The sequence below is a fragment of the Ischnura elegans genome, chromosome 10 (genome assembly GCF_921293095.1).
Source record: "Ischnura elegans chromosome 10, ioIscEleg1.1, whole genome shotgun sequence".
In the NCBI taxonomy this organism is placed as follows: domain Eukaryota; kingdom Metazoa; phylum Arthropoda; class Insecta; order Odonata; family Coenagrionidae; genus Ischnura; species Ischnura elegans.
The window spans coordinates 54,494,600-54,521,446 of record NC_060255.1 but is presented as its reverse complement, the minus strand read 5'-3'; the positions used below and the strand labels follow the sequence as shown (position 1 = coordinate 54,521,446).

At 38.8% G+C, this 26,847-nt stretch overlaps 1 protein-coding gene across 3 annotated transcripts in view; it reads left to right on the top strand.

Moving 5' to 3' along the window:
• Positions 1-26,847, top strand: part of LOC124166588 (poly(A) RNA polymerase gld-2 homolog A-like) — a 54,817-nt gene that overhangs the window by 7,939 nt on the left and 20,031 nt on the right. For 2 of the 3 annotated variants that reach the window (XM_046544160.1, XM_046544162.1), the window contains 6 exons: positions 3,330-3,541; positions 4,463-4,606; positions 5,947-6,322; positions 11,240-11,341; positions 11,746-11,914; positions 22,463-22,606. In XM_046544160.1, the coding sequence (XP_046400116.1) occupies positions 3,330-3,541; positions 4,463-4,606; positions 5,947-6,322; positions 11,240-11,341; positions 11,746-11,914; positions 22,463-22,606 (1,147 nt within the window). The remainder of the gene's footprint in view (positions 1-3,329; positions 3,542-4,462; positions 4,607-5,946; positions 6,323-11,239; positions 11,342-11,745; positions 11,915-22,462; positions 22,607-26,847) is intronic. The other variant, XM_046544161.1, reaches the window with a different exon arrangement.

The following is a 26,847-nucleotide window of genomic DNA, read 5'->3' as shown; positions in this document are numbered from 1 at the left end:
CAGTCTTCAATGTATCTCTTTGAGAGATAACTATAGTCTGTTCATTTTATGTCTGCGGGTGAGCTTTCGTGAGAGCCCGGACACTCTCTGGGATGGCTTCGCTGATAGGGGAGGAGTAATACCGAGAGAGAGGGGAGGAGCGAACATAACGTTGCCAAATGTACGTACCCACCCTTCTTTGTCACTGAAAACGTGCAAGTCATAGGTGGCCACAGGTATTTTGGTCCCGGTGCCAAGACAATATACCTACTCATTTGCAAGGCATTGGGGATAAACCTTTCACAGAAGCCCGTGACATAGTCAGCTACCGCGCTGAATGAGGCACCATTGGTGGAAGGCATACTTAGTCACATGCAAGGAGAACGCGTGAGGTTTGGCAACACTGCTCCTCGAGCAGATTCAAGATATTCACTCGGCGGAGGTCTGAGAGCGATTCACTGAGGCCATGCCTATTGTTTGCTGATTGGCAAAGGCAAAGTCACATGTCGAGAAAGTTTCCCTCCCCTCATCTCCACTTGCTTTGGCCACACCAGCTCACCCGCAGAGATAAAATGAACAGATTATAGCCCAGGGGTTGACAGTAGACAGAAAGCCAGGGGTCTTACCCACAGGCTTTCTGTATACTACTGAAAATGTTGGACTGATACATATCAGGTTCTATGATCTAAAATTTGGTCTTAGCAGGATAATATTAGGTGCTGCTGCCAGAACCTTATAGTTTAAAAGTTTTTGAAAAATCAGGTGGATTTCGTAAGCAAATGGCTTTGGAGACTAAGCCATACTTACTGCGGCTGCATACTGTGAAAACCAATCGTGGATTTGTATTTAAGTATTATGCCATGAAACTTAAGGCTTCATTTATGGTTTTCCAATAGGGTAGATTCCTCCATCAAATAAAGCGAAAGGCATTGATTGCGATTTGTTTCCCACCATTAGTGTATTCATAATATTCAAATAATTTGGTTTTAGAAATCCCAGTTTAGACTAATGTTAATGGTCAATTTTAACCTAATTTGAAAAAGGCCAGATTGGCGCCCATGCGATGCCACCTCACGTGATATCACAGGGACCTAGATGCTATACGAATAGTCAGGAGTTTTACATCGTCTGAAGGGCGTTTTACACGGTATACGGAATTGTGCAATCTGACGTACATGCGAAGGCGCAATCAAAATTGCATCGTGTAAAGCGGTGAATTGCTAGAGCACATCCGAGAATGCGTAGATGCGAGACAGCAAAATAGCCCCTGTTCTAATTTCGTTCATGCATTCGCGCAATTCCACGCCATTTTAGAAATGAATGCAGCTCTAACCTGCGCAATTCCGTGCCCCGTGTAAAACGGCCTTTAGATTACCAATGCTTGCATGTGGCACAGAGCTCAGGGAAATATCTCTTAATAATCACTTATTAAAATTGCCTATGGTCGGAATGTTTCCTTTGTTTGTTAGGGTATTAATAATCCTTATTTAAGCCAAGCGCTACTTGCTAGCAGGGTACTCTGCTACCTGCTAGCAGCCTGCATCGTAGCAGCGCTCATAGCCTTGCACCAAGGTGGCCTCATACGGTAGCAGCCGGAACCAGAATGACGTCTCACGGGTTTCTCCCGGCATTCATTCTTAGCCATTGCGTTTTCGCACGATTGAAAATGTTCACTTTCATTTAACCACAAAAAAGAGATATTGTCATTTAAAAATCTAAAAGCATGAAATAACCCAGGAGTAATTATCTTTTGATTTAGGCAATTAAGAAAATAAAAGGAAACCACCCTATACGCGGGGATTGACAGCAAAGTACTTTACATGTCACTCTTTTGCACTTGAGTGGCTGTGCGTGTCCGGGTATTGACATCAAACTTCAGTGCCATCTACCTTATTTTATCTTTGTTCTTTTTGGTATCAAACACAGTTTGTGTGGCTATACCAAACTCTAAAACCAAACTGGCTGCTGTAGTGCTGGCATCCAACTTTTTCAACATCCTGTCAGCAACACTCACAGTAACATGTTTCCTTGTAACACATGACTCTTTTAACACAAGAACTGAGGACGGAACTTTTTTGTCCCATCGCCCTTTGTTAATGTTTGCCATTCATGTACTAGTGGTTTGATCCCTTTGAAATTTACTGACTTTCACTCATTTTTTATGCATTTTACAAAGGTCATATCGATAATATTGTACGATATTTGGTTCGTGAGAAAAACGACGATATACCGAGAACCGCGGGATGGGACTTTTTTGTCCCACATGGGGGAAACATACAATTACAGTTTTTTTTTTGTACACTTATTTTGTATTTAGCATAATAACAGTTTATTATGAAGGGGATAGATGCACAAATACCGTTATTCTGCCAGTTAGAAGCGCAGCAGGGAATAATCTGTGCACTACGCCGGCTGTCTACTCACGCAACGCCGGCTGCGTCACCTCTGCCCGGTGCTGTGCCCCTCTTGACAAACAACACTTTTGCTGTCAAAATAAGTTTACTGCATTCCTAGTTATACTTAATAAAACATTTTAAACATTACCTAAACACATGTTTTGTTCACACAAACCACAAAAAAATCGTCAATTATACTTAAACATGACAGGATCAACGCATTCTGTCAATGGGACAAAAAAGTCCCATGCCCCGGTTTTGTTGGGGTTGGAAAGTTCAGCGGTTATGGTGTTAATGAAATTACCGTCTTTGTGTGTTCCCTTTTTGTCCCAATGAAACTAATAACTTGTAACTAGTAGTATGTATCATACAAATATGGGAAGTGCACTTAATCAGCCACCTGCTGTAAACAAACTGACGTGCTGAAAACCTAAGAATTTAAATGGAACTATGTTAATTGCAAAATCACTAACTCTTGATTAACATTGTGGTATTCCATTATAAGTTTTCCTGCATATCACGCAATAACTCACACCACTTCTTTTTTACAGAGCTCGACCCTGGTTTCAATGAATTATCATCATCTTCACATTCAAATTTGATTTGTTTATCTTATTATTGTTACCTAGTTCTTTGATGAATTTTAAAACGGGCGCCGAGATTAGACAATTTTATTTAGATTTTAAGTAATTGTGCGATATCCAGGAAAACTTTGTTAAGTGGTCAAAAGAAATTTGCTTGGTTATATCATCCAAAGACTCCTAGAAAAACTACTCTATGTAAATAGCCGAGATCTTCTCTGGATTATTGGAGGGGTTTGGATTAGCTAGTGTGTACTGTACCAGTGTAGGCAACCCGTACACCACCCTAGCCCTCCCCGAAGCAAAATTCTGTCATTCTAGACCTGGGTGCACTGGTTCATTTTACGTATTAATGATAATCTTTTCTTTTCAGGGTCATCTGAAAAGCTCCTCTGAAATGATGCGACCAGAGGGTGTAGAATCAGCGACTGATGGTTCAGCTAATTATCTGCACCATAGCAAGGGAAATCAAAGGGGTCGATCGTCTCCTGGTCCAAGGTCAGAGATACATCATTCGATTCATTTGAATCACTGGTATGATGGAAGTTATGCAAAGAAAAATCATTGGAACAGGGATTATCATGGGTAGGGTTCAATTATATGCCTTTAACATGTGAGGGAGATCTAACAAAGATGTGTCATAACAACGTTCGTTATCTCAATATGTGAAGTATATTTTAACCCCTAAATGGTAATTATGTAGCTACTGATGTTTCTTGATGGGTGGTGGGATGTTTCCCAGTGTTGTGGTGATGGCAAACATAATAGTTGCTGATTTTATTGTAAATTCAAGGGATTTTAGTGATTTTGTTCAATTATATTTCTCCAAGTCTACACCCTATTTTCATCCCTACATCCTTTGAAAAGTGCTTTAATTTCATGGCAAAAGCTCATGTTCATGAATTGGTATCTGTAGTCACATTTGTGTAGGGTGTTAAAAGCACATAAAATTTTAAGTTGCAAAAAGCTTAGATCTAAGAGTTTATCTCAAAAATTGATGAATTGATTCAGTACTTGAGCAAATGAGAAAATTTAGTCTGTAATAGAATTGTTGTTTCTGTCCCTTTGCCTACTGTAGAAAGTTTGTTTATTACTTGAGATAATTCATTAGTAATTGTTCATTTTGGGTTTTGTTATGTGTGTTCATGCTTTCCCAGTGAATTAACTGTACAAAGATCTCTCATATTTCCTGCCGGGTTAGAGATTCCTAGTGTCCAAAATTTTGAATTCTCTCAGGGAATGAGGACAAGGAATACGACAAACGTCGAAACAGACAAGATGGATTGTCTTACCTGGTTGGAAACTTAAGAGATCTTTGTCCAGCCTCTCTTGATATTTTTGTATTTCCATTTTTATATTTTTTGCCAGGTTTTTGGATTTGGATCATTTGTCAAAAATCAATGTCAGTTTTTGAAAAATCTGCATTCAGTTTTGACTTTATATTTTGTCTGTCATTAGGTATTAAATATTTTTCAATGACCGGGGTCCATAATTTATTTCATGCAGTCATAGAGGTTACCATGAGATGCATTTGAATCCTGTGGCTGATGGCAGCATAGCGGGGAAAAGTCACCATGACAATGGCAGTCGAAATGGTGATGATAAAGCTAATTTGGATGAAGGACCCCAGGCGGATGGCAAAAGGGTCAAGTGAGTAGCAATTTGTGAAATTCGATATCTACTGTCAAATGTCAGAGGAATTTTTCTCATTTTGAGGTTTAATCTGTCATAAAATTAATTTTCCAATCCAATTATGCTCCATGCCTGTGTGTGGTGTATCATCTCTAGCATGTCCATTGATTGCATTGCATCACAGTTATTAGTTCTGTGTGTGCAATGAGCTTTAAATATGCCTACAAAAGCAGTGTCTCCCTCCAAGTTTGAAGTGTGTGCCTTAGTTTCATTCAATCATATATGTGCAATGATGCTGAAATTCATCAACAAATGAGTAATGTGTACAGCAAAACTTTCATTAGTGACAGCAACATGCAGGAATGGTTCAGGAACTTTGAAGTAGGATATAGAGACATTCATGATACAGGAGGTCAGGGAAGAATGCAGGGTGTTAACTAATGAGCCTTTTAGGTGAGTGAATCAGGTGCTACGAAAAAATTGTTTGATCACACTTTCCGTATTTAGGGCTCGGCTCTCTCTGATTTTGACCTCTTTGCTCACATGAAACTCTGACTGAGAGAACTGCATTTTGGCTCTAAGAACAAGCTGCAGACTGGTGTAGAGAATTAACTGATAGTTGGGGGTATTGGGAAACTGCTGCAATGCTATGTCAAATGCATAAGTTGGAATGGCGATCATCCAGAAAAGTATTAAAATTAATATTCTTGAGCGCATAAATGTATTAAAGAAACGTTACAATAACTCTTCTAAAAAGCCTTTCCAATGATATATGCAAAGTTGAGAATAAATTTATTTTCCATTAAAAAAAAGGAGATCTTACCTTTCAATACCCCCTCATATGTAAGACACTGTCTTGTACCAGATGATGGCTCTGTGAGCCACAATGCATCTTAGGCATTAAAATATTGTGGAAAATTGCTACCATCCTTTATTTAAATATGTAATAATATATTTTCATTCTTTTTCTTTGGGAGGTGGACCATGAATACCAAAAGCTAGAGCATTATATAGATAATTATCCATTGTTAGATTAACTGTTTGTTGTTTTATCTACCTATCACTTATTTAGCCAATCCCCCAAAGTACTCCCTTTCTACTCTTCCTTTCCTACTCTTCCCAGTTAGAATAGGTAACTATTGTATCAATAGAATAAATGCAAAATTTTGAGGGGAAGCTTAGCACAGAAATAGGATAAAAAGCTGCTTACAAATTTATCATGGATAGATTGTTGATCTAATTTGATTTTAAGTGTGCCCTTTCTTCTCCATTAGGATTGATGATCGAATTGATGATCGATGCTGTTTACTACTGTTAGTATTAATTTTGTAATGGGTAATCTTATTTTATTTTATCAGGAGACAGCATAAGTTTTACTCCAAAGTGGGCAATGTTCCTGGGAACATGAGCGTCCTTGGAAGCCCCTGCTATGGTGCGGGTCAATGCTACAGCCCCAGCGATGCCAGAGCCGTGGCGTATCAGCAAGGCCTGCATGTGCACAAGAGACGCTTCCAGGCGGATAGTCGGCCATTCGCATTCCACAGTCAGCGTGGGCGGAAGATGGGAGGTGGAGGCGTGGGACCCATGTTGGATGCAGGCCTGAGTTCGGTCCTCAAGTACCCGTTGCCTGTATCTCATGTCCCGAATGCTCCGGACAGATTCCTTTCTCGTGCTCACCTCGTGAACGTGAAAGGCCCGCCAACCAACCTATGCAGTGGAGGAGAGTGGGACAAGGCAGGTTTGGAATACTCATTGTGACTTAGAGCTTAATTCCTGTGTCATTTCTTGGACCTAGTATGTGGAAAAGCTCCTGTGAGCTCATTCGGCAACTTTGTAATTGAAATAGGAAGGTAGTCGGGGATCGGGTTGGTGTGGTGTCTTCAGTGCGTAGTAAGGTTTTCGGGTTGACCTCCGCGTCGTTTCATCTTCATGACGACAGTTTCGCCGGCATTGCAGCTAGCGTCTTCAGGTACGAAGTGTTTGATGCAGGTTTTTGCCCGTCTTATATAGGCCTTGGTTTGGGCTAGGTGCGTTCTGATTGGTCCGTTTGGGTAAGAGTCTTCCAAGTGTTTGAGAGCGAATAGCTGTCCTCCCTGTTAAAAGTGGATGTTTTCGCTATTTCGATAGCCTCTCGTATGAGTCGGGAAAGTAATGCTTTTCTCTAGCGATGATTTTTGCACTTTCAAAGTCCACATTGTGTGTTGGTCCTTCCCACACGTGCTCAGCGATGGTGGATAACCGAAACTGTCTATTTTTGGTGGCCCTTAGGTGTTCTTGCATTCTGAATTTCATGGCTCTTGATGTTTGGCCAATGTATGAGTCTCCGCAAGAGCACTTAACTTCGTATATTCCGCTTTGGGTATTCATAGGCACGCGATCCTTGGCCTTGCTATGAGGTTGGATGTCTTCGTGACACAGTTAAAACGAGTCACTATATTATGTTTCCCCAGAATTCTTGCTATTTTTTCGGATGTCCCAGCTACATAGGGAATTAAGGCATAATTGGAGATTTTCTTCTCTTCTATATCCCGCTCCGTTTTCCCGACGGTCCTTTCTTGGGCCAGTTGTTTGCGCTTCTTCTCTTCCTTCGTGACCATGTTGTCAATTGTGTACCCGAAAACCTTGCTACGCATGCTGCACCACCCCGCGAAAGTCTCCATCAACATTTTGTGACTTCAGTGTTGGCTTTGCACCCTGTGGGCTTGGGTTCAAATCCAGACGATGGCAGAGAATTTTCATAAGCTACCAGATCCCTGTTTGAATGTTGTGTGGAAGGCATTTTAAGCGCAACACTCTGTCCATCAGATGGGACGTTAAGCAGTGTCCCCATTGGTGCCTTCCGTCAAGAGCAAGCTTATGCCGATGCTGGGTTTCTCTCCACCCTTCCTTCCATACCCTTGCCTAATGGTGCAAATGATCTTAGATGTTGGTTGCCTCCTCCAGCTATCATACAGACCAAGAAGGTATATGTCCCTGGTCAAGTTGTGTGGCTAACAGAAATTGATCACTTACGTAGAAAAGAGGCCAAAAACAGAGGTGCCTACATCCGCTTTTTTACTGTCAACTGTGATGTAAAAGAAAGATCTGAGGCTTGGTCATATTATGCCTAATATAGTGTGTGGGTTTGCCTTTGGGTAAAATTATTCTAAACTTGGTGAATGAAACAAATTTGTGCTTTCCTCACAGTTGAACTGGATCACTTTTCTGGTGCTATTTTCAAGGGAGGAGCCAACTCGAAAATTTTGCTCATTCATTGAAATCGATCAGGGTTATTATGTGGCTGTGTGTGAAGTACACATTTTTTCACACATCATATTTATTGTTCAGAATTTCCACAAAATATTACCTTCATCCGTTAATTTAATTTGACAAACAAAGAGTTTTTTATTATTTCATTTTTTATCACCTTGGGCTTGAACTATTCACTGCAATATGTTGATAGTCTAAACCATTTTATAGATAAGTTAATGATGCCATGTGCTCCTACTGTGCTGGTTACTGCATCTCAGCAAATATTCAGCCTTGTGCATTGATCTGGTTGGTTTGTTGCTGTTAACAGTCTTGTGAGCTACTCCTTTCCTCTATGAGTTGTTTTCTCAGAATAAGTTTATTTTTCAATTTTCCTGGAGATCTTATGATGTCACCAACTCATAGAAATAGGGTGGCAACTTCATATAACTTAAATTTAAAGTATTGATGGGGAGCTTGGTAGCCTAGTGGGCACTATGCTCTTAATGAAGGGGTCGTGGGTGAAACCTTAGGACACCCCAGATCAAAATCCTGAAAGGAAAGAAAATCGGAAAGGAACTGGACCCCCTACCCTGAATGTGCAAAGTTCATATGCCTGTGGCCTAGTTTGGGATGAGCTTTACCCTCACCTAACCAAACCAACCTTCGGGTTGAATCACAAGTATGAATGGGTTGGTTCCCCTTTTTTTGGCTCCAATTGCAGTTCAATTCTTGGCGAATTGTTGTCATTCCAGTTTTTTTAAATTAAGCATTTAAATTTTATGCATAATTTGTGTGTAGTACCAGTCTTACTATCTTTTACAATAGACTCCCGCAAAACCCTCTGTCACAAATACCCGAGTAAAATTTATCTGGCATACTGTAGAGTGATATATTTTCCCATCAAAAGATTTCTAAATGATTATATGAGGGTAAATTTGAGGCTGGCTCTATTGATAGGGATCTCAATTGAATTATTTTTATGATAAGGCTCATGAATTCTATCCCTGGAGACATCATTTTTACAGTTGGAGCATAAAGCATTTTAATGTCTTTTCTTTGTTTGGCTTTCGATGGAGCGAGAAGTGTATGCATTTAAGAAATCATGCAAAATAAAATGTTAGGAATTGATGAAATACGGTGGTTTAGGAATGACTGTGTGATTCAGAAAATGATGGATCAGGCAGTTACTTACATATTCTCTGATCCTTGGAGGTATGATTCTGAGGGTCAAGTAGGAACATGGGTGTTCATTTATAATTTTAGATATAGGTGGAGGCTGGAGTTTTTTGATTGTGAAAAGTGTTAAAATTAGTTTAAAACCCTATTCTTGGTACTCTGTTTTTAAAAAAAATTTCCCCAAGTTTTGGACCCCCTCTCTCCACCCAAACGAAATTCCTGGCTACCCCACTGCTCCAGTTGGATTTTTAGAATAGTTGAAATGTTTTTTCACGTGAAATGGTTAGCTTGCCTGTAATGCATAACTTCCCTATTTTTTTTAAAGAGCTGATATTGTTGTGTTTGAAGTAGAGCTGGGTCTTTTCTGGTACCCGGTTCTCGGTACTGCTTGTCCTTGGCCTGTGGAGCTGGTATCGAGAACCGATCGTGCCAAGTCGGTACTTTGGAACCGACTCGTAATGGTGACGAGGATTTGAATTTGGCACCCGAAGTCGTAATGGTCTGCAGCATTTTCAAGGCCAAAAAGTGAAAAAAAAATTAAAAATGCATATATGTATTACTTTCCGATTGCATGGCGTCCACGTTTTCTTCTTTTGAGAGTTGCTCGCAAACATGCGCACTATAGGATTTGTCAGTTTCTAGCTCTCACTAACATTGTAACATTTCTATAGCTCTCAAACGAGCTGACTTTTCGCTGTCGCCGTCCACGGCACGGTGCTGTTCTTTCAACCATAGGTCTCTATGTCAAACGAGTTGAATTGTGCCGTTGATAGCATGGCACCCATTTCAATCCAGCCCAGCGATGCGCTGTCTATGGCATGAAATACAGACAATGCTACATTAAGGCCGCTTTCAGATGAAACGACTTTTCGCCGGCTGCCGTTCACGTGAAATTGAGGCGACTTTCAGATGAGATGACTGTCTGAAACGCCATGTGCTGTGAACGGCAAAAAGTAGTTTCTTCTGGAAGTGGTCTAACGATTGAATCATGTACTTATTCAGTAATTATTTGACAAACGAGCAAGATGTGTTCCGAGAGCTTGTTTGTAAGTTGATCAAGGCATCGAAAAGTGTGGCCATCCTGCAGAATGCAACACTGCATAACAATTTTGTGATAGCTCACGGCCACTCAGTTTATCCATGAGTACTGGCATGTTGAGCAGTTTATTGTTGAGGTTATAAGAACTGTGACAGTGAAGCACGCGAATAAGTTATCAATTAGAGTAAAAATTTAAGTTATCAGGGTTCCCACTCAACCGTGAAAACCATAAAACCGTGAATAAGCCGTGAATTTCGTCTACTGTGAAAAAACCTGGAAATAGCCGTGAATTTCATCATAAAACCTTAAAAATCTCTCAAACTTATAGAAAAAGAACTACAATTGACAGTTCTAAAGAAAAAATGACATTTCAATCATGTTTCAAGGCCGAGCCACACACAAAGACACAGTCCACCCATTTATCTGCGCACGTATATTCGAAGTGCAATTATTGGTCCTTGTGCCATGATGACACATTGATCTTGAGCCTGTGATTGGAAGACCGGCAGACAAAGAGTTCATTAACCCTGACGAAAAATTAGACACTTCTAAACTTCCCTACCGCACTGCTCCCTCCATTTTGCCACTCACAACCTTAAGCTTCACCTAAATTATGATATCGATAGGTGACGTAATGAGAAATAGCACTTTCATTACTACGTGTGAATTCATGGCGCCTGTCGCGGTTGATAAATTTTTAGTTAACGTGCGGGCGGTGATTGTTACGTCATCAATATTTGCTAAATTGCTTGCCTAAAATGGCTTATCAACAGACCGTGAATTTGACGATATTTAGACCGTGAAAACCTGGAAAAAACCGTGAATTTTATAATTTAGTTAGAGTGGGAACCCTGGTTATGTTGAAGAATACAGAATATATCCTGATGCTATACTATCTATGCAGTATGTAAACTGTGCTCTAAGCATATTTCGCGCGGCCCTTCAAAATAAAAAATATATTGTTTTGACAAGGTTATGTGCTTTACGTACTCTTTTGTGTCAGTCTGTGAGAAAGTTGTAATAAATAAAATGATAAAATATTCACATTATTGTTATTTTCTAAATTGGTATTATTTCTATTCATGACCAAATTTTTGGGATAATCAATTTTCTTAGATCCCTAGCTGAGAGACCATGAAAATAATTTTTGATATTTAGGTTTAATTGGCTGTTAGTATTAAAGGGAAATATTGTCTTTTTTACAGTTATCAGAAGGAATTTGGGATAAGTTCTTTTCCAATCAGCAGTCCGAAGAAACATTTATAAAGAAAATGCTTTTATGGAAGTGTCTGTATGTTTTAATAAAGGTAAGTGTGAAAAGCCTCTAAAAATTGTGAATAAATCATTTTTTTACAAAGCAACATACTAGTTTATTTTCTTCTTGAAGCATATCTTGCTGTGAATAGTATACATTTTGCACTGCAAGTATTTAAGTATGTAATTTGACATTAATTGTGAAGTAATTATCTTACTACTTATCTTGACTGAGAAAATGTTTAATTTACATTTTATGAGATGAGAGCAATTCAATCTATTTTAGTTTTTCTTCGTCTTATATGCTCTTTATTTCTTTTCTGTGATTATTTATTGTATTGCCTAGGAGAGTGAATGTCAATGCAATTAACTTTTTGATTGATATTTCAAAATTGGTTTTGTATTAATTTGACTTTTATGCATGCTACTTTAACAAAAAATTTACTTTTCTTTCTAGAACACATTCCCTCGTTATGGCTTGTATTTGGTGGGCTCTACAATGAGTGGTTTTGGCAGCGATAGTAGTGATGTGGATATGTGCCTTTTAGTTCGTTATACCGAAATGGACCAGCGCAACGAGGCTGTGGGGCATTTGGAGCAGATTCTGCACTACTTGAAGCAATGTGGTAAGCTCAGTGATTTGAAAGTTCACTCCTTAAATTCCTCTGTCTAAAAGTGTCACAAATTTTTCAGGCATTACATGCCATAGCTCTAACAATCCTGGCTGAAGCCTTCTGACACCTCCATGTTACTACAGTTGAGGACCTCAAACCCGGAAAACCAGAAATCTGGAATGTTTGAAAATTCCTCTGGGTAGTGTTTCAACTTGCCACTTCGTCGCACCACTTTCTGAGCCTTGTTCTGGGACAAGTAGGAAGTTAGCACACGCTATGAACATATACTAACAACCTAGGCAGGGACCTGTAGGGAAGTCAATTTTGGGGAACAAGAGCCTGAATGCATTTATGAATGAATTAATTAGCAAAATACGAGCGTGCTGCGCCCGCTCCCGGCTTCCCTCGCTCTTTTCAATGCGGGTCCACGGAGGGATAGGCGCGTTTCTAATTTTAAAATGTAGAAAAAAAAGCTGGGGTCTTATGTACAAATTTAATTGGAATGTTCATGTACAAATTGAGGTCAGAGGACCTCTTTAACCTGGATCCGCCCAATGTAACATAAATGTCACACCCTGTATCGCTCCACTGTAATGGCTCTTGCATCGTTCGGGCACGGTATATTGTTGTGTTCTTTACCTTATAAGAAAGAGGAAGCTAAGTGCTTCAATTCAAGGTAATAATTGTCAAGTGAGAGTGAAGACCTATCCTTTGAGTACCCCTGGTACTTATGCGCCTTCCCTAGACACTAAAAATGGACGTTCGCTTTGTGTAAATATTTAATTTTTTCATTAACTATATGCACTATAGCGACAATATTTGGTATATATCAACATAATGATACAATATTATTAATAATACATTAATATGTTTGGTATTGCTTTCCATTTCTGTAATATACAGTAAAACTTTGATTTTACGCAGTTGGAGGGACCGAAATATGGGCACTGTGTAAAATCAAAGTGTGTAAAATCAAGAGTTGGTATTGAGGAGGAGTATAGTTTTCAGGATAGCACTTGCTCATTATTGCTCGGAAAATGAAGCCTAATAATCTTATTTACTCAAAAGCAACACCACAGATGAGGTGTTACCTTAAGAGAAACAACGTTGCATTCCTGAACAGTGTTTCCCATGGTTGAACAAAATGGTTGAAATTCCAGCATTTCTGGCACTAAGATTACTTCTGTTACCCAGGAGAAATTTCGGAATGGTGATACTAAATGGTCGCAGAGAACCTAATTTTCGAAAATATTCGCATTAAAAGCAGTTTTCAGGATATCCGTTTAACCACCTGCAGACAAACAAAGATTGGAGATTGAAGAAATGAGATACCTGAGGATTAGTTTAAAGTTTACCGGGACTAGCCGCGGTGATAACTTTTACGGGAGTCACCCGCAACTTTCGCACGATACCTGAGGATAATCATCCAAATTAACCCCATTAACAGGGAGCAAACTTTTGCTAATACATCACAAAGGCTTTACACCCTCTGGGCCTGGGTTCAAGTCCTGGCAGTAGCAGAGACTTATCAGAGTTGGCCCTATCCCTACTTGAGTCTAATGTGGAGGGCACTTCCAGTGCACCACTCTGTCCATCAGATGGGAAGTTAAGTCCTGGTCCCTTTTGAGCTTATCATTAGAACCTGGCTAATGCCAACATAGGGTTCCTATCCCCCCAGCCCTTACTTCATGGCGCTAATGATCCCAGTCGTTGGTTACCTCCAAGTAGCATACCATAGATAATACGGAGCACACAGGACCCGGGATATTCGGAAATTCAGATTTTTCCGGTGCTTAGATCACTTTTTTTAAATGAGCTATTTAAATGACCGCATAACTGCCGTCATGCCGCCCGTGATGAGTAACAAATGACTAATAGTCCGGAAAAATTTTCCTTCTTTATAATTTATACGCATTAAAAAAGCATTTCCCCATGAAATTTTAGCATTAGTAGATTGACTCTACCGGGAATAGCTTCTCTGTCGGCATTCTTCCGCGAATTCAGCGCCGGGACCTTCGACTCACAAGCCGTGTGACTCAGCTTCACGTAATATTTTGCTTCCCCATTCATGATAACAACTCCGGACACTTTTTGTATTTCGATTTAATGGTACCAAGCCATTCCTGAGTTTAAAGGGACTACCTTATCACTCACGTCTTGAATTTGACTTCAATTATTACATGACGATTGACGACTCGAGTTATTATCCGAGGGCATTAACTCCCGTTCCGTTAAAACGCTTGCCACCTAGCGGAGTTAAGCTAATAGCTATTCAAGTTCCAACCATGTTTAATTTAAACCCTCTGACAACGAGATACAAGTTGAGTCGGTTCTGATAAGCGCGCAGCGCAAGCAATTTTTCCCCGCCTCCATTTGTCCCGCAGTTGTGGGATTAGCCTGGGAATGAGACAATGCATGCTGCTTTTACCATCGTGTTGAATCACCGTCGACTTACGTCCATACTAGAAGTACGACTATCTTTTTTGGATCACCTTGGAAGCCAAAATTTTGGCACGGGAGTATTTTTAACGACTCATTTCGCCGTCATATTTCGCTGGGGCGACGGAAAACATAGCGTTGGCAAAATTCTAAAAAGCCTTGCGTTGGGGATAGATATTCCGTAGCTCATAATTCTGGATATAAACAGCGTCGATCAATAAGTCGAATAATAAACGAAAGGTGATAATGTTAATATCTCCAGCGATCATGTCTTAATCAAAAGTAGTTACGCATACACGGCGATTGCCGTGTGTTTTAGGGTTCTATATCCTTCTACGGCGAATTTGAACTAAGAGCGACATTCGCGTGCGTAATGGAGCCTGAAATATTACTGAGAGGGCTCACGGGGAAGCAATAATTAGATTCGCGATGTTTTTAGTTTCACGCTCAACAGCGCGACGTCATTTCAACCGTTCCTGTATTCATTTTTGCAACTCATTGAGACGAAATAATAACCTAACTGCATATTGCTCCAGTCGGATTTTCAAAACAAGCCGAAAGACAACTGCGTAAAATCAAGATTAGCGACCTCTTAGGGGATGGGGTTATGCTGCGCAAAATCGAAAAACTGCGTAAAATCAAGAAAAGATGTAAAATCGAAGTTTCACCATTGCAATTCCCTATGCTTTCCGGCCGGACTTGAGTGCCGCTGCGTAAAAACGAGACTTGATGTAAAATCGAAGTGCGTAAAATCGAAGTTTTACTGTACTCTGATAAATGTTACTGTGACATAAATGTCACATTGGGCGGATCCCTATGCAAATCTTCAAAGTTTCGAATTTTATGCTCTAGTTAGAATTTGTTCCATTTTCAACGTTTTTTCCTTCGTATTCCCGCCAAAAGATTTATTATTTATCAATTAGTCGTTAAATTTGCATTTATTAACTTTTATTCCGGTAATTACTTTTGAATTAAATTTTTTAATATCAGGGATATCGATAGCTCAGAGATATTACACTGTGTGAAGCCAAATAGCTTCCGGAAAACGAAGACTTTGACGAAGTACAATATACCTTGAGCTACCAGAAGCAGCAATTGTCACTGATGAGGACATTGCAGACGACCAGGCTGGTGGACTTGTGGAAAATTTAACGGGAAGACAACTTCGGGCAAGAGTGGAGCTTGTTTTGCAGCTTGATAATGATAATACTAATGAATTTCAAGAGAAGTCCTGAAGTATTTCGGTACCAGTTAGATGTAAGGAAAAGGATTCGAAGTCAACGAAGCTTACATCACTTCTCCAATAGAAAAAAGTAAAAAGAGAAGCTGCCAATTTGCGACAAGAAGGTCATTTTGTAAGAAATAGGTTATTCCCCCGAAACAGATCTTCCTGAATAGAGGGAAAAATTAGGTGTAGAAATTTTTTAAATAGTTTTTTCGGATGACATTCTTTTTTCTCATGGCAGAATTAGATAATTATACTACTTCTATTGTTTTTTCATCTTCTAGCATCAGTAAAGAGGAGATGAAAATTTTCATTGGGATTTTACTGTTATGAGGTTGTAACTGGTTTCCATCCAAGCGATGCTCCTGGGAATATTCTGGGGGTGCTCACAACTCAATGGTTACCGTAGCCTAGCAAAGGAATAGGTTCTTCGTGATGAGTAGATACCTTCACTGTGCAGAAAATACGATGCCCGACATAATAGACAAATTGTGGTAGCTTCGCCGTAGATCACTAAATTGAAAGAACGTTTCAGAGGGATATTTCCCACTGAGAAAACTCTCTTTTGGCAGGAGTATGATTGTGGAGTATTTTGGTATCCATCCTTGCATGTAATTCATTCGGCGGAAGACAATCAGTTTTGGTGGTAATGGTGGAATATTTTCCTTGACTTTTGGATGTAGCTGTTCACAATCTGTTCACGAGCGAAATCTGGTCATTGCATGTCACAATTAGAGATCAGGCGTGTAATAATGCAAATCACCATACATCGATGCAAATGCAAGTATAGCCGCCGTACTACTTCATTTTTAACAGAGGCAGACAGTGAAATATGTTACGACGCTAATGATCAATTAGTCTCAAAAGATTACGTCGCCGTGCTGGAGAACATTGCGCTTCCGTCAAATGCACTGCGTGCGATGCATGTAATATGGACAAATATTGCTTTACTACTTACCACTCAAAATGGTACGTATACGCCGGCATTGAACTCCAAAGCAATCTTTAGTTTATATGAAACAAATTGATTCAAATTTAATTCAATTTTATACTGTATTACACCCTTATATGTTGTGAGAATATTTTTCAAACATGTATATTTATTCTATGTATTTTCCAAAATTGGGAAATGCATTTTCAACTATTTTACTTATTAGCCATGTAAAAATATTATTTAAATGTACCTTCAACAAATCCATTGATTGTGTTAATTCAAGGTTCTGTAATTTCATAACACTACTGCCGAAAACTTAAATTTATACATAAATTTAAAATAATTTTTCTTGATGTGTATTTGACAAGTTTATAATATAAACATTATAAATTTAAATATACCCCAAACTTGTGAAATAGCATTGAAAAAATCCAAAACACTTCTACATCTTAAAAAATCACAATTTACATCGAAAAATTTATGAATCGCGGGCAATGGAACTCTGAAAATTATGGCTAAATTTTTAAACAATTTACTTTAAATTTAAACAAAAGCTTGAAAATAGTGTACGTAATTAATAATATGTTTTTCTAGTGTTTTTTATCATTTAAATGAACAGTGCAGCTGAAATGCAAAAAATATTTGCTTTTTCTGGGGAAATATTACTTTGCACCAAAAGACAACAGATCCGCCCAATGTGACATTTATGTCACAGCCTGTATCTCGAAAACTACACAACCGATCAACGAAATATTTTCAGAATGTAATAAAACTGAGACCCTTACCATTCCCCTAGAATATGAATTATTAATCTCAAAAAAAATATTTTGGGCGGATCCAGGTTAACCTATCTGCGAATTAACGAATCTGCGAATTTGATGTAATTCGTCAACTTGCGTTAAACGGCGCTGCGAGCACTAAATGACTACAGTTCTCTACATTTTTCCGAGTCAACTACCAACGACGTGCGCGCTACATTGTATGACGCGAAATTCCAAGTATTCGAGGTATTCGAGGCGGTACTTTTCGCACAACTATTCGAAACCTCGAATATCGAATACTTTCTAATATTCGAGGTATTCGAGTATTCGCGGATACTATTCGCACATCTCTACTATCTACTCATCACAAAGAACCTATTCCTTCGCTAGGCTACGGTAACCATTGAGTTGTGAGCACCCCCAGAATCTTCCCAGGAGCATCGCTTGGATGGAAACCAGTTACAACCTCATAACAGTAAAATCCCAATGAAAATTTTCATCTCCTCTTTACTGATGCTAGAAGATGAAAAAACAATAGAAGTAGTATAATTATCTAATTCTGCCATGAGAAAAAAGAATGTCATCCGAAAAAACTATTTAAAAAATTTCTACACCTAATTTTTCCCTCTATTCAGGAAGATCTGTTTCGGGGGAATAACCTATTTCTTACAAAATGACCTTCTTGTCGCAAATTGGCAGCTTCTCTTTTTACTTTTTTCTATTGGAGAAGTGATGTAAGCTTCGTTGACTTCGAATCCTTTTCCTTACATCTAACTGGTACCGAAATACTTCAGGACTTCTCTTGAAATTCATTAGTATTATCATTATCAAGCTGCAAAACAAGCTCCACTCTTGCCCGAAGTTGTCTTCCCGTTAAATTTTCCACAAGTCCACCAGCCTGGTCGTCTGCAATGTCCTCATCAGTGACAATTGCTGCTTCTGGTAGCTCAAGGTATATTGTACTTCGTCAAAGTCTTCGTTTTCCGGAAGCTATTTGGCTTCACACAGTGTAATATCTCTGAGCTATCGATATCCCTGATATTAAAAAATTTAATTCAAAAGTAATTACCGGAATAAAAGTTAATAAATGCAAATTTATCGACTAATTGATAAATAATAAGTCTTTTCGCGGGAATACGAAGGAAAAAACGGTGAAAATGGAATAAATTCTAACTAGAGCATAAAATTCGAAACTTTGAAGGTTTGCATAGGGATCCGCCCAATGTGACATTTATGTCACAGTAACATTTATCAGAGTATATTACAGAAATGGAAAGCAATACCAAACATATTAATGTATTATTAATTATTTTGTATCATTATGTTGATACATACCAAAAATTGTCGCTGTAGCGCATATAGTTAATGAAAAAATTAAATATTTACACGAAGCGAACGTCCATTTTTAGTGTCTAGGGAAGGCGCATAAGTACCAGGGGTACTCAAAGGATAGGTCTTCACTCTCACTTGACAATTCTTACATTGAATTGAAGCACTTAGCTTCCTCTTTCTTATAAGGTATAAAACACAACAATATACCGTGCCCGAACGATGCAAGAGCCATTACAGTGGAGCGATACAGGGTGTGACATTTATGTTACATTGGGCGGATCCAGGTTAAACACAACATTGGAAGTAATTACACTATCCTCTGTTAAACGCACATGATGACTCATACTTGCGTATCAACAGGAGACTTGAATGTGGAATCAGCCGCATTGCGATAAAAGTTATTTAAAGAATCCGAGATATTGTTGCAAATGAACAAATGTATCAGTTTGTGCGCCGTTTACGTCAGGAATATTTACCGGTTTTTGTTTTATTTTAATTATTTAAAAACCAATTTTAGGAAACAGTAACAATATTTAGGAAGTAAGATATGCCGTCGCATGTTCTCTGATAAATTCTGTGCATTTTGGTGCCTCAGTTGTAGAGTTTGGTTGCGTATAAGTTGAGAAAAAGGTATCTATACAATAGAAATAATATAGAAGATAGAAGCTGAAGACCAAAAATCTGGAATGTTTGAAAATTCCTCTGCTTAGTGGTTTGACGTGACACCTCGTCGCACTTCTCTCCAAGGCTTGTTCTAGGACTAGTAGGAAGTTAGCGCACGCTATGTGCTAGATTGCTGGGCAAATAAAATAATAATATGAACATAACACTAACAACCTAGGTAGGGACAGGTAGGGAACTCAAATATCGAGCACAAGAGCCTGAATGCATTTATAAATGAATTAATTAACAAAATATAGAAGCTGAAGACCAGAAATCTGGAATGTTTGAAAATTTCTCTCGTAGTGTTTCGACTTGCCACCTCGTCGCACCACTCTCTGAGCCTTGTTCTGGGACGAGTAGGAAGTAAGCACACGCTATGAACATACACTAACAACCTAGGCAGGGACACTGAGGGATCCCAAATATCAAGCACAAGAGCCTGAATACATTTATAAATTAATTAATTAACAAAATACAGAAGCTGAAGAAATCCATAAACCCTTTGGTCCCAAGCTTTCCTCCCGGATTTGAGGTCCTCAACTGTATATTTATTCCTTATAATTAAGTACGATATGGGATTATTTCACCTGTGGCTTAGCTTAGTGTGAGCTCTACCCTTACTAATTCAACTCAGTTGAAACACTTGAGTGAGTGAGATGCCTTGGTGAAAATTTTATGGGATGAAAAAGTGGACAATGGATTTAGTTAAAATGGAAAATTTGAAATCTGCTGAATTAACTCTCCTGAATCTCCTACTTTTAAATCTCCTGATTCTATTGCTGACATTAGAGAATCTTTACATGTTGTGCCTGAATGGGGAGAATTTTCATCATTTTTTCCCCTGAGTGTCCGATGTCCGATGATGACAGGGTGTCCGATGACTTCCTGTCAGAATTTGGTCATTTAGTTCCTCTAGTGATCAACAGTGAAAAACGCTGTTTCCGACATGTGTGCTAATATTTGTTGCAAATTGTATTGCAATACAGGTTGCGCTTGTTTTTTCTTGCTTATTTTTCCTTGTATTAATGTTGTCCGATCTCTTCTTAAAAAAATTAAACTTCTAATTTCTTCTTTTCATATTTGTCTAATTTCTATATGTTCTTTCATGAAACTTCGCCCGTCAGTGTCGATGTCCGTATGGGTAATGTTACCACGGTTTCTGTTATCACTCCCCAGCTGTGGGCTTTCCTTCCTTGGCGGTGATCTCTTCGGATGGCTGCATCTTTAAAAGGCGTGAACGCTTATCTGCGCATGCATCTCACTTATTTTAATTTTTCTGCTTTACAATAGTAATCTGTGATTATAGCTCCAATTTTTTTTTCGTGTTGAGGTCTACATTGCCCTGTCAATAATCAGCCACGATTTTAACAGAAAGTCACGGAACACCCTTGGGCCGGACTCAAAGGTTGCGATTTTGTTCCCATATCACTTCAAACGCTGAGCTTAAAGCCACCAAGTGCGTCCACCGGGTTGCGGATGGTGGGTCGACCTTTAGATATAAAGGTTAGCTGCGAGATAAGCGAGTTTTCTCGTCGAATAAGCAGTCGTGGACAAAAAGCGGCGGTATTCTGAGGGGGTATTGGGCTACCCTTGGGTAAGGTAGACCATTTAAATGATACCGAAACCTGTGAAGATACTGTGACTTGGCGACTGGGGGCCGCCAATAATTATGCCTCTCATCACCCAGGGGAGAGGGCAGCAGCTCTTCTTCACATGTGCGAAGGTGGAGACCATACTGGTCGGTACAGCGACACACATTTCACTACGGGCGTGGTAACATTTACTTTAACGGCTGTAGTACTGCGATGTGGAAGGCAAGGGGAAACCACCACATTATCATCCCGAGGAGTCGCAGCTACTCCACTCAATTTATATAATGAGGTGATGGAATTCTCTCGGGTAAAATATTCTGGAGGTAAACTAGTCCCCCATTCGGATCTCCGGGCGGGGACTACTCGAGAGGGTACGTCGGTCAAAGGTGATAGAATGTTTAGGATAGGAACATGGAACATTAGATCACTTCGTAGGCTAGAGAACTTGAAGGTGGAGATGTGAAAAATGAACCTCGGAGTATTAGGCATCAGCGAAATGAAGTGGCCCCAAGAAGGAGACTTTTGGAGTGGAAGCTACAGAATGATACACACAGGATCGCACACAGGATACAAATGGTAATGCTGGAGTAGGCATAATGCTTAGAAAAAGTGCTGGGATGCGTGTTAAAAACTACCTGCAGTTTAATGAAAGGATAGTAATGGTGAAGATAGATACTAAACCCGTAGCTACTGTAGTCGTGCAGGTTTACATGCCTATGTCAGATTATGAAGATGAAGAAGTAGAAGATGTCTACCAAGATATAGCGGAAGTTATCAAACAGGTAAGAGGGGGAGAAAATCTTATAATTTTAGGTGACTGGAATGCAGTCGTCTGCGAAGGTCAAGACAGAATAATAACTGGGAAATATGGGTTAGGTAACCGAAATGAAAGAGGAGTAAGGCTACTTGAATTCTGCACTGAGCACAGGCTAGTGGTTGCCAACACTTTATTCAAAAACCCCCTGCAAAGAAGATACACGTGGAAGATGCCGGGAGACCTTAGAAGATTCCAAATCGACTACATTCTAGTGAAACAGAGATTCAGGAACCAGGTGAAGGACTGCAAAAGTTATCCAGGGGCAGATATCGATAGTGACCATAACTCAGTTATGATGAAATGCCAGCTGAAATTTAAAAAATTGAAGAAAGCCGTGAAAAACATATGGCAGGTTGAAAAATTGAGGGAGGTTCAGCATAAACTGGCCTTTAAAGAAGCTGTAGAAAAGAGAATAGGGGATGATACGACCAATAAACCAGTGGAAGAGAGTTGGAAAACCATTAGAAGTGGTCTGCAGTCAGCAGCGGAGGAAGTTCTTGGTAAAAGAAGAGTCGTTATGAATGAACCACGACACACAGTGGCATATGCTAGAGACACCATGCCCCATAACCGTTTACATTAATTCATGGTTTACCATTATGCATAAGGAATAAACAAATCGTACATAATATTAATAGCATGGAATAAAACATGAACTACATTTAAGATAGATTCTTCTTATGAACTATGCTTGGGAAAAATTTTTGTTTTTCAATAATAAGTAGTGGAATAATTTTATTTTGGAACTAGTCATAGATTGATTCAAATATGTAATGCATTCCCTTTCTCTTCCACAGATTTTATAGATAGTGTTGAACTGATCCAAGCGAAAGTGCCTATTCTCAAGTTTAGAGACTCCAGATATGGGCTGGAAGTGGATCTGAACTGCAATAATTCTGTGGGAATCCGAAATACTCATCTCCTCTACTGCTATTCTCAATGTAGGTAATATCATAAAGACAAAATTATGTTGTTCAAATGCTTTGGAAATGTAATGGACTCTTTATGAAACCTTTATCTCTGTTTTTTTTTCTGGTCAAACTTATCTTATTTAAATGAACCTTATTTTTGGGTTTTGTGTATTTTAGTGGGTCTTGTAATGCTTAAATAGATTTTTCAAATTTTAAATGTCAATGGTATAATGGTTCCACATTTAAAGTTATTATTGCTGACTTAATCAATGCCATAATTATTATGGAATTCATCTTTTCGTACACCTGATCATAACATGATTATTTTTTTCCCCATTGATTTTACGTGTAATTTGTATTGTGGGTGGATATGAAAGGTCTGCCCAAAACCACTGATAATTTTGTTTTTAAGTCTTTTAATTTCCATGAATGCTCTTCGTTGTTGATGCTATCCGGAGTCATGCGAAACTTCTTGTTCCTCTCAAAATTTTGTCTGTAAAACATTGAGTCCTTCTCAAAAGGCTTGCCTTAGCATTTTTAGCCTACCTGTGCCATGTGAACAAGTTTCAATGCACACTTGTATTGCATAAACCTCCTAATTCTGGGGCACTGTTTTTCCAACCAGAATGTGGTGATACACTCTGCTTGAAGCATGATTTTCACCCAATCACTGCTTGCAAGCAACAGCAAATTGTGGCATTCTTATGCCATATTCTTACCCCCAGCTTCATCTGGACAAAATTCAATTTTAATTTGCTACTGCATGGTTATGGGCTAACTTGTAACAATTGCATTTCCAAAAGGTCAAGATAGTAATCGATTCAGAATTATGGATTTTAGGACAGCTTACTTTTAGACAGTGATAAGAATTTTTTACAAGGACCAAGGTTTGGAAACTTCTTTGGCTGGAAAACTTCATAAGAGGGAAAGCTATTAAAATTTTATGGGATATAAACTGTTGCATTAAATCTTTGAAAATAATTTCAAAATCATTTCATTGGAACAAAAGCTGTTTATCTAAGGGCCGTATTCTGTATCTCCAAACCGATCGGTGTGGCTCCGATTTGTCGGGTAGGAAGTCACACCAACTCGTCGTGCGATTCTGTATGCACCCAATCGGTGTGGCACCGACAAGAAAACGGGAGATCGTCGGTAGCCGTACCGACATCAAAAAGGTGTTGGTATAGCGACCGACTAGTGGGTTTCATGAATTCCTCTGTGCGCATTGTATGCTTTATTTTGTTTTTCCCTCATCAACGAGTTAATAAGAGTTTTCCCGCAATGTTATATATTCCTCATCCTTTGAATAGGCCACTATATTCATCTTTGTCATCAACTCTTGATTACCTTGACGTATATATTAGATATTGGTTTATAAACATGGGGTTTGCCACCATGTTATGACTTTCTATCACTCTGAATAGGCAACTATATTTCACTCAATCATCATTTTGCGATTCTCTCGGCATAAAAATAAAATATTTTTTTTTAAATATGAGGTTTGCCTTATTGTAATCACATTCTCTCACTCCAAACAGGCAACTATATCTCACTGGACAATGATGTTTCAATTCAGATTCCCTGGGCGTAAAAAAAGATATAATGACATATGAAGTTTGCTGCGAATATGTTATCAATTTCTCTCATTTGGAATAGGCAACTTCATTTCATTTTATCGTCAGCTGTTGATTCCCTTGACGATAAAAGAAGATATTTGTAAATAAATATGAGGTTTGCTGGAATGTTATAATGTTATCTCACTTGGAATGCACAACTTACATATATTTCACCCAATCACGATTTCTTAACTCCCTCGTCATTACACCTCTTTTAATTACTCCCAGCTCCTTATTTTAATAACAATTTCCTTATTTGTTCCTCTAATATAACATTTACATTTTCTTTTGAATCCTACGTTCACATTCCATCGTATGTGATTTTTGTCTGCAACGATGCCAATGGCATAACCGTCCGTTGATAACATTTAGACAGAACTTACTTAATGACAACTATATTACCAAATCATGAATAAATAGCGATATCCGGTACTAATATTAAAAAAAAAAAAAAATCTCAAAGATAATTTCAGCAATTCATTCCAGCAACAACAATATCCATCACATGCAAACTATATTTCGATATTTTAATATCGTTTCCTTCACTTCTGTAGCCAGAGCTCTACTACCACACATTATGTAAGCATTGTTAACAAGTTACCCAACATCGATTATCTTAATCTAACACAAACTATATTTCAATATTTTAATATTGTTTCCTTCACTTCTGTAGCCAGAGCACTACTACCATACATTATGTAAGCATTGTTAACAAGTTACCCAACATCGATTATCTTAATCTAACAATAAGTCATAATTTCCACAAATAAGAAGATTAAAAACAATGTAAAAAAACTGCGTGCCAATAAGTCTTCATTTGTTTCTACCTTTCTTTCGTTGGTGGTGACACGTCACATGACTTTTAAATCCGGGTATTTTCGGTTTTTTCCCTGTTTGGGAAGGAGTGGGAACCGTACCGACTGGTTTGAAACCGACGACCATACAGAATCGCTGAAAGTGCCATCTTCGGTACGGAAACCGTTGTTGGTACGGAATGATGTCCAGTTGGTGGGCTTGAAAATGATCGGTGCTGTACCGATGAAATACAGAATACGGCCCTAGGTAATGTTGAGAGGAGGAGAAGGAATCCAGAGTCGTTTTTTCAAAATCCTGTTTCCTGAAATCTACAGTAAATGATTCCACTTCTTTCAAGCATTCAATGGTGCTTTCAGGTATGCCAGTAACGGTGTCAATGAAGGACCAGCATTAAGAAAGATATCACAATATCAAACTATCTCAACAAGAAATTTGTACTACTTATTACCAGTCAAATCTAGAAAACAGCTAAATTTATGTAAAAAAAAATTTCAGAACTTCTTATGCGGGTAGTGTTAGTAAAACATTTTTGCCAGAAAACCTGTAAATCCAGAAAACTTATTATTCCAGAAAAATTAGCCTACAGCTTATTATTTAACAATTTAGGACTTATGATGAAACTTCTTAGAGAGGAAAAATTCTTATCTGGGAATTTTTTATCTGGATTCTACTGTACAACCAGTACAGCTGGGTTTGTAATTGCTATGTTTTTGGGTGGTATGATTCAGACAAATCAATCTTCTGTTGTTCAAAGTGATATAGACCACTTCAAAGGAGGCAGCCATTGAGAAAACAAAGGATTTCTTCTCTTTTATTTCTGCTGCTAACTTGACAGTGTGTTGACAGCTTTCTGATACTTGCCTGGAACTTAAGTTAGTTCAATTTCTTTTTGTTATAATTTCTTTGTTACTCGAAAGATACCTCTCATTATTTGTTACTACTAAATTTAAAATTCAATCTATGATTTGCACTTTTTAGTATAGAAGTAGATTCATTCCTGCATTAGTGAAGTACATTGTGCAACGTATTGAAATTTGTGGTTTTGTCTAGGGAAAAATAAGTACAGTCAAACCTCCATGCAACGAATTTATTGGGTCTGGAAAAACCATGACTTTGCTGTAGGGGATTTCGTTGTATAGATGTAATGTACCGTTTGTATCTTTGCAGGGGCACCCAAGTGTTGTGTGCTTTACGATGAAAGTCGAGTAAATTTTTCAATCCTGGGCTATTCTCCTTAAAAACCTTTTCTATAGCAATGATAAACAATTTTTATTATTTACCAGCTGGCCCCCAGTGTTGCTCGGGAAGGATAGGATCCAGAGAAGGAGAAACTTAGAACTTGGAATGGTCATATCAACCCCTGATTTGGAAAAATTGAAAGAATGTAAGAAGAAGCACTATTTCAAAAAAGGCTATTTGGGCTTCCAGCCGGGTGGTCTCCCTACACCTTAGACACCTTAGGCTCTGCCAACCGGAAAAATCTGCGGTTGTAGAACACGCCATTGAATCCGATCATAGGGTGAAGTGGGACCACGTGAAAATTCTGTGCCGCGAGACTGATTTCTGGAAAAGACTGGTAAAGGAATCCATCGAGATCTGGCTGACAACTAACACCCTCAATCGTGACACCGGGTATTCACTAAGTAATGTATGGAAACCGGCAATTAGGAAAATAAGATTGGCTGCCTCCCGGCCAATCACGTTAGACCTCGCAACCAATTGAAGAGTATATAAGCTGGCAAACTTCATCCACCCACCATTAGCCCTGAGGATGGAACCCGACTCGTGTTCTGAAACGTCGGCAGAATGGAGGGAGACCACCCGGCTGGAAGCCTGAAT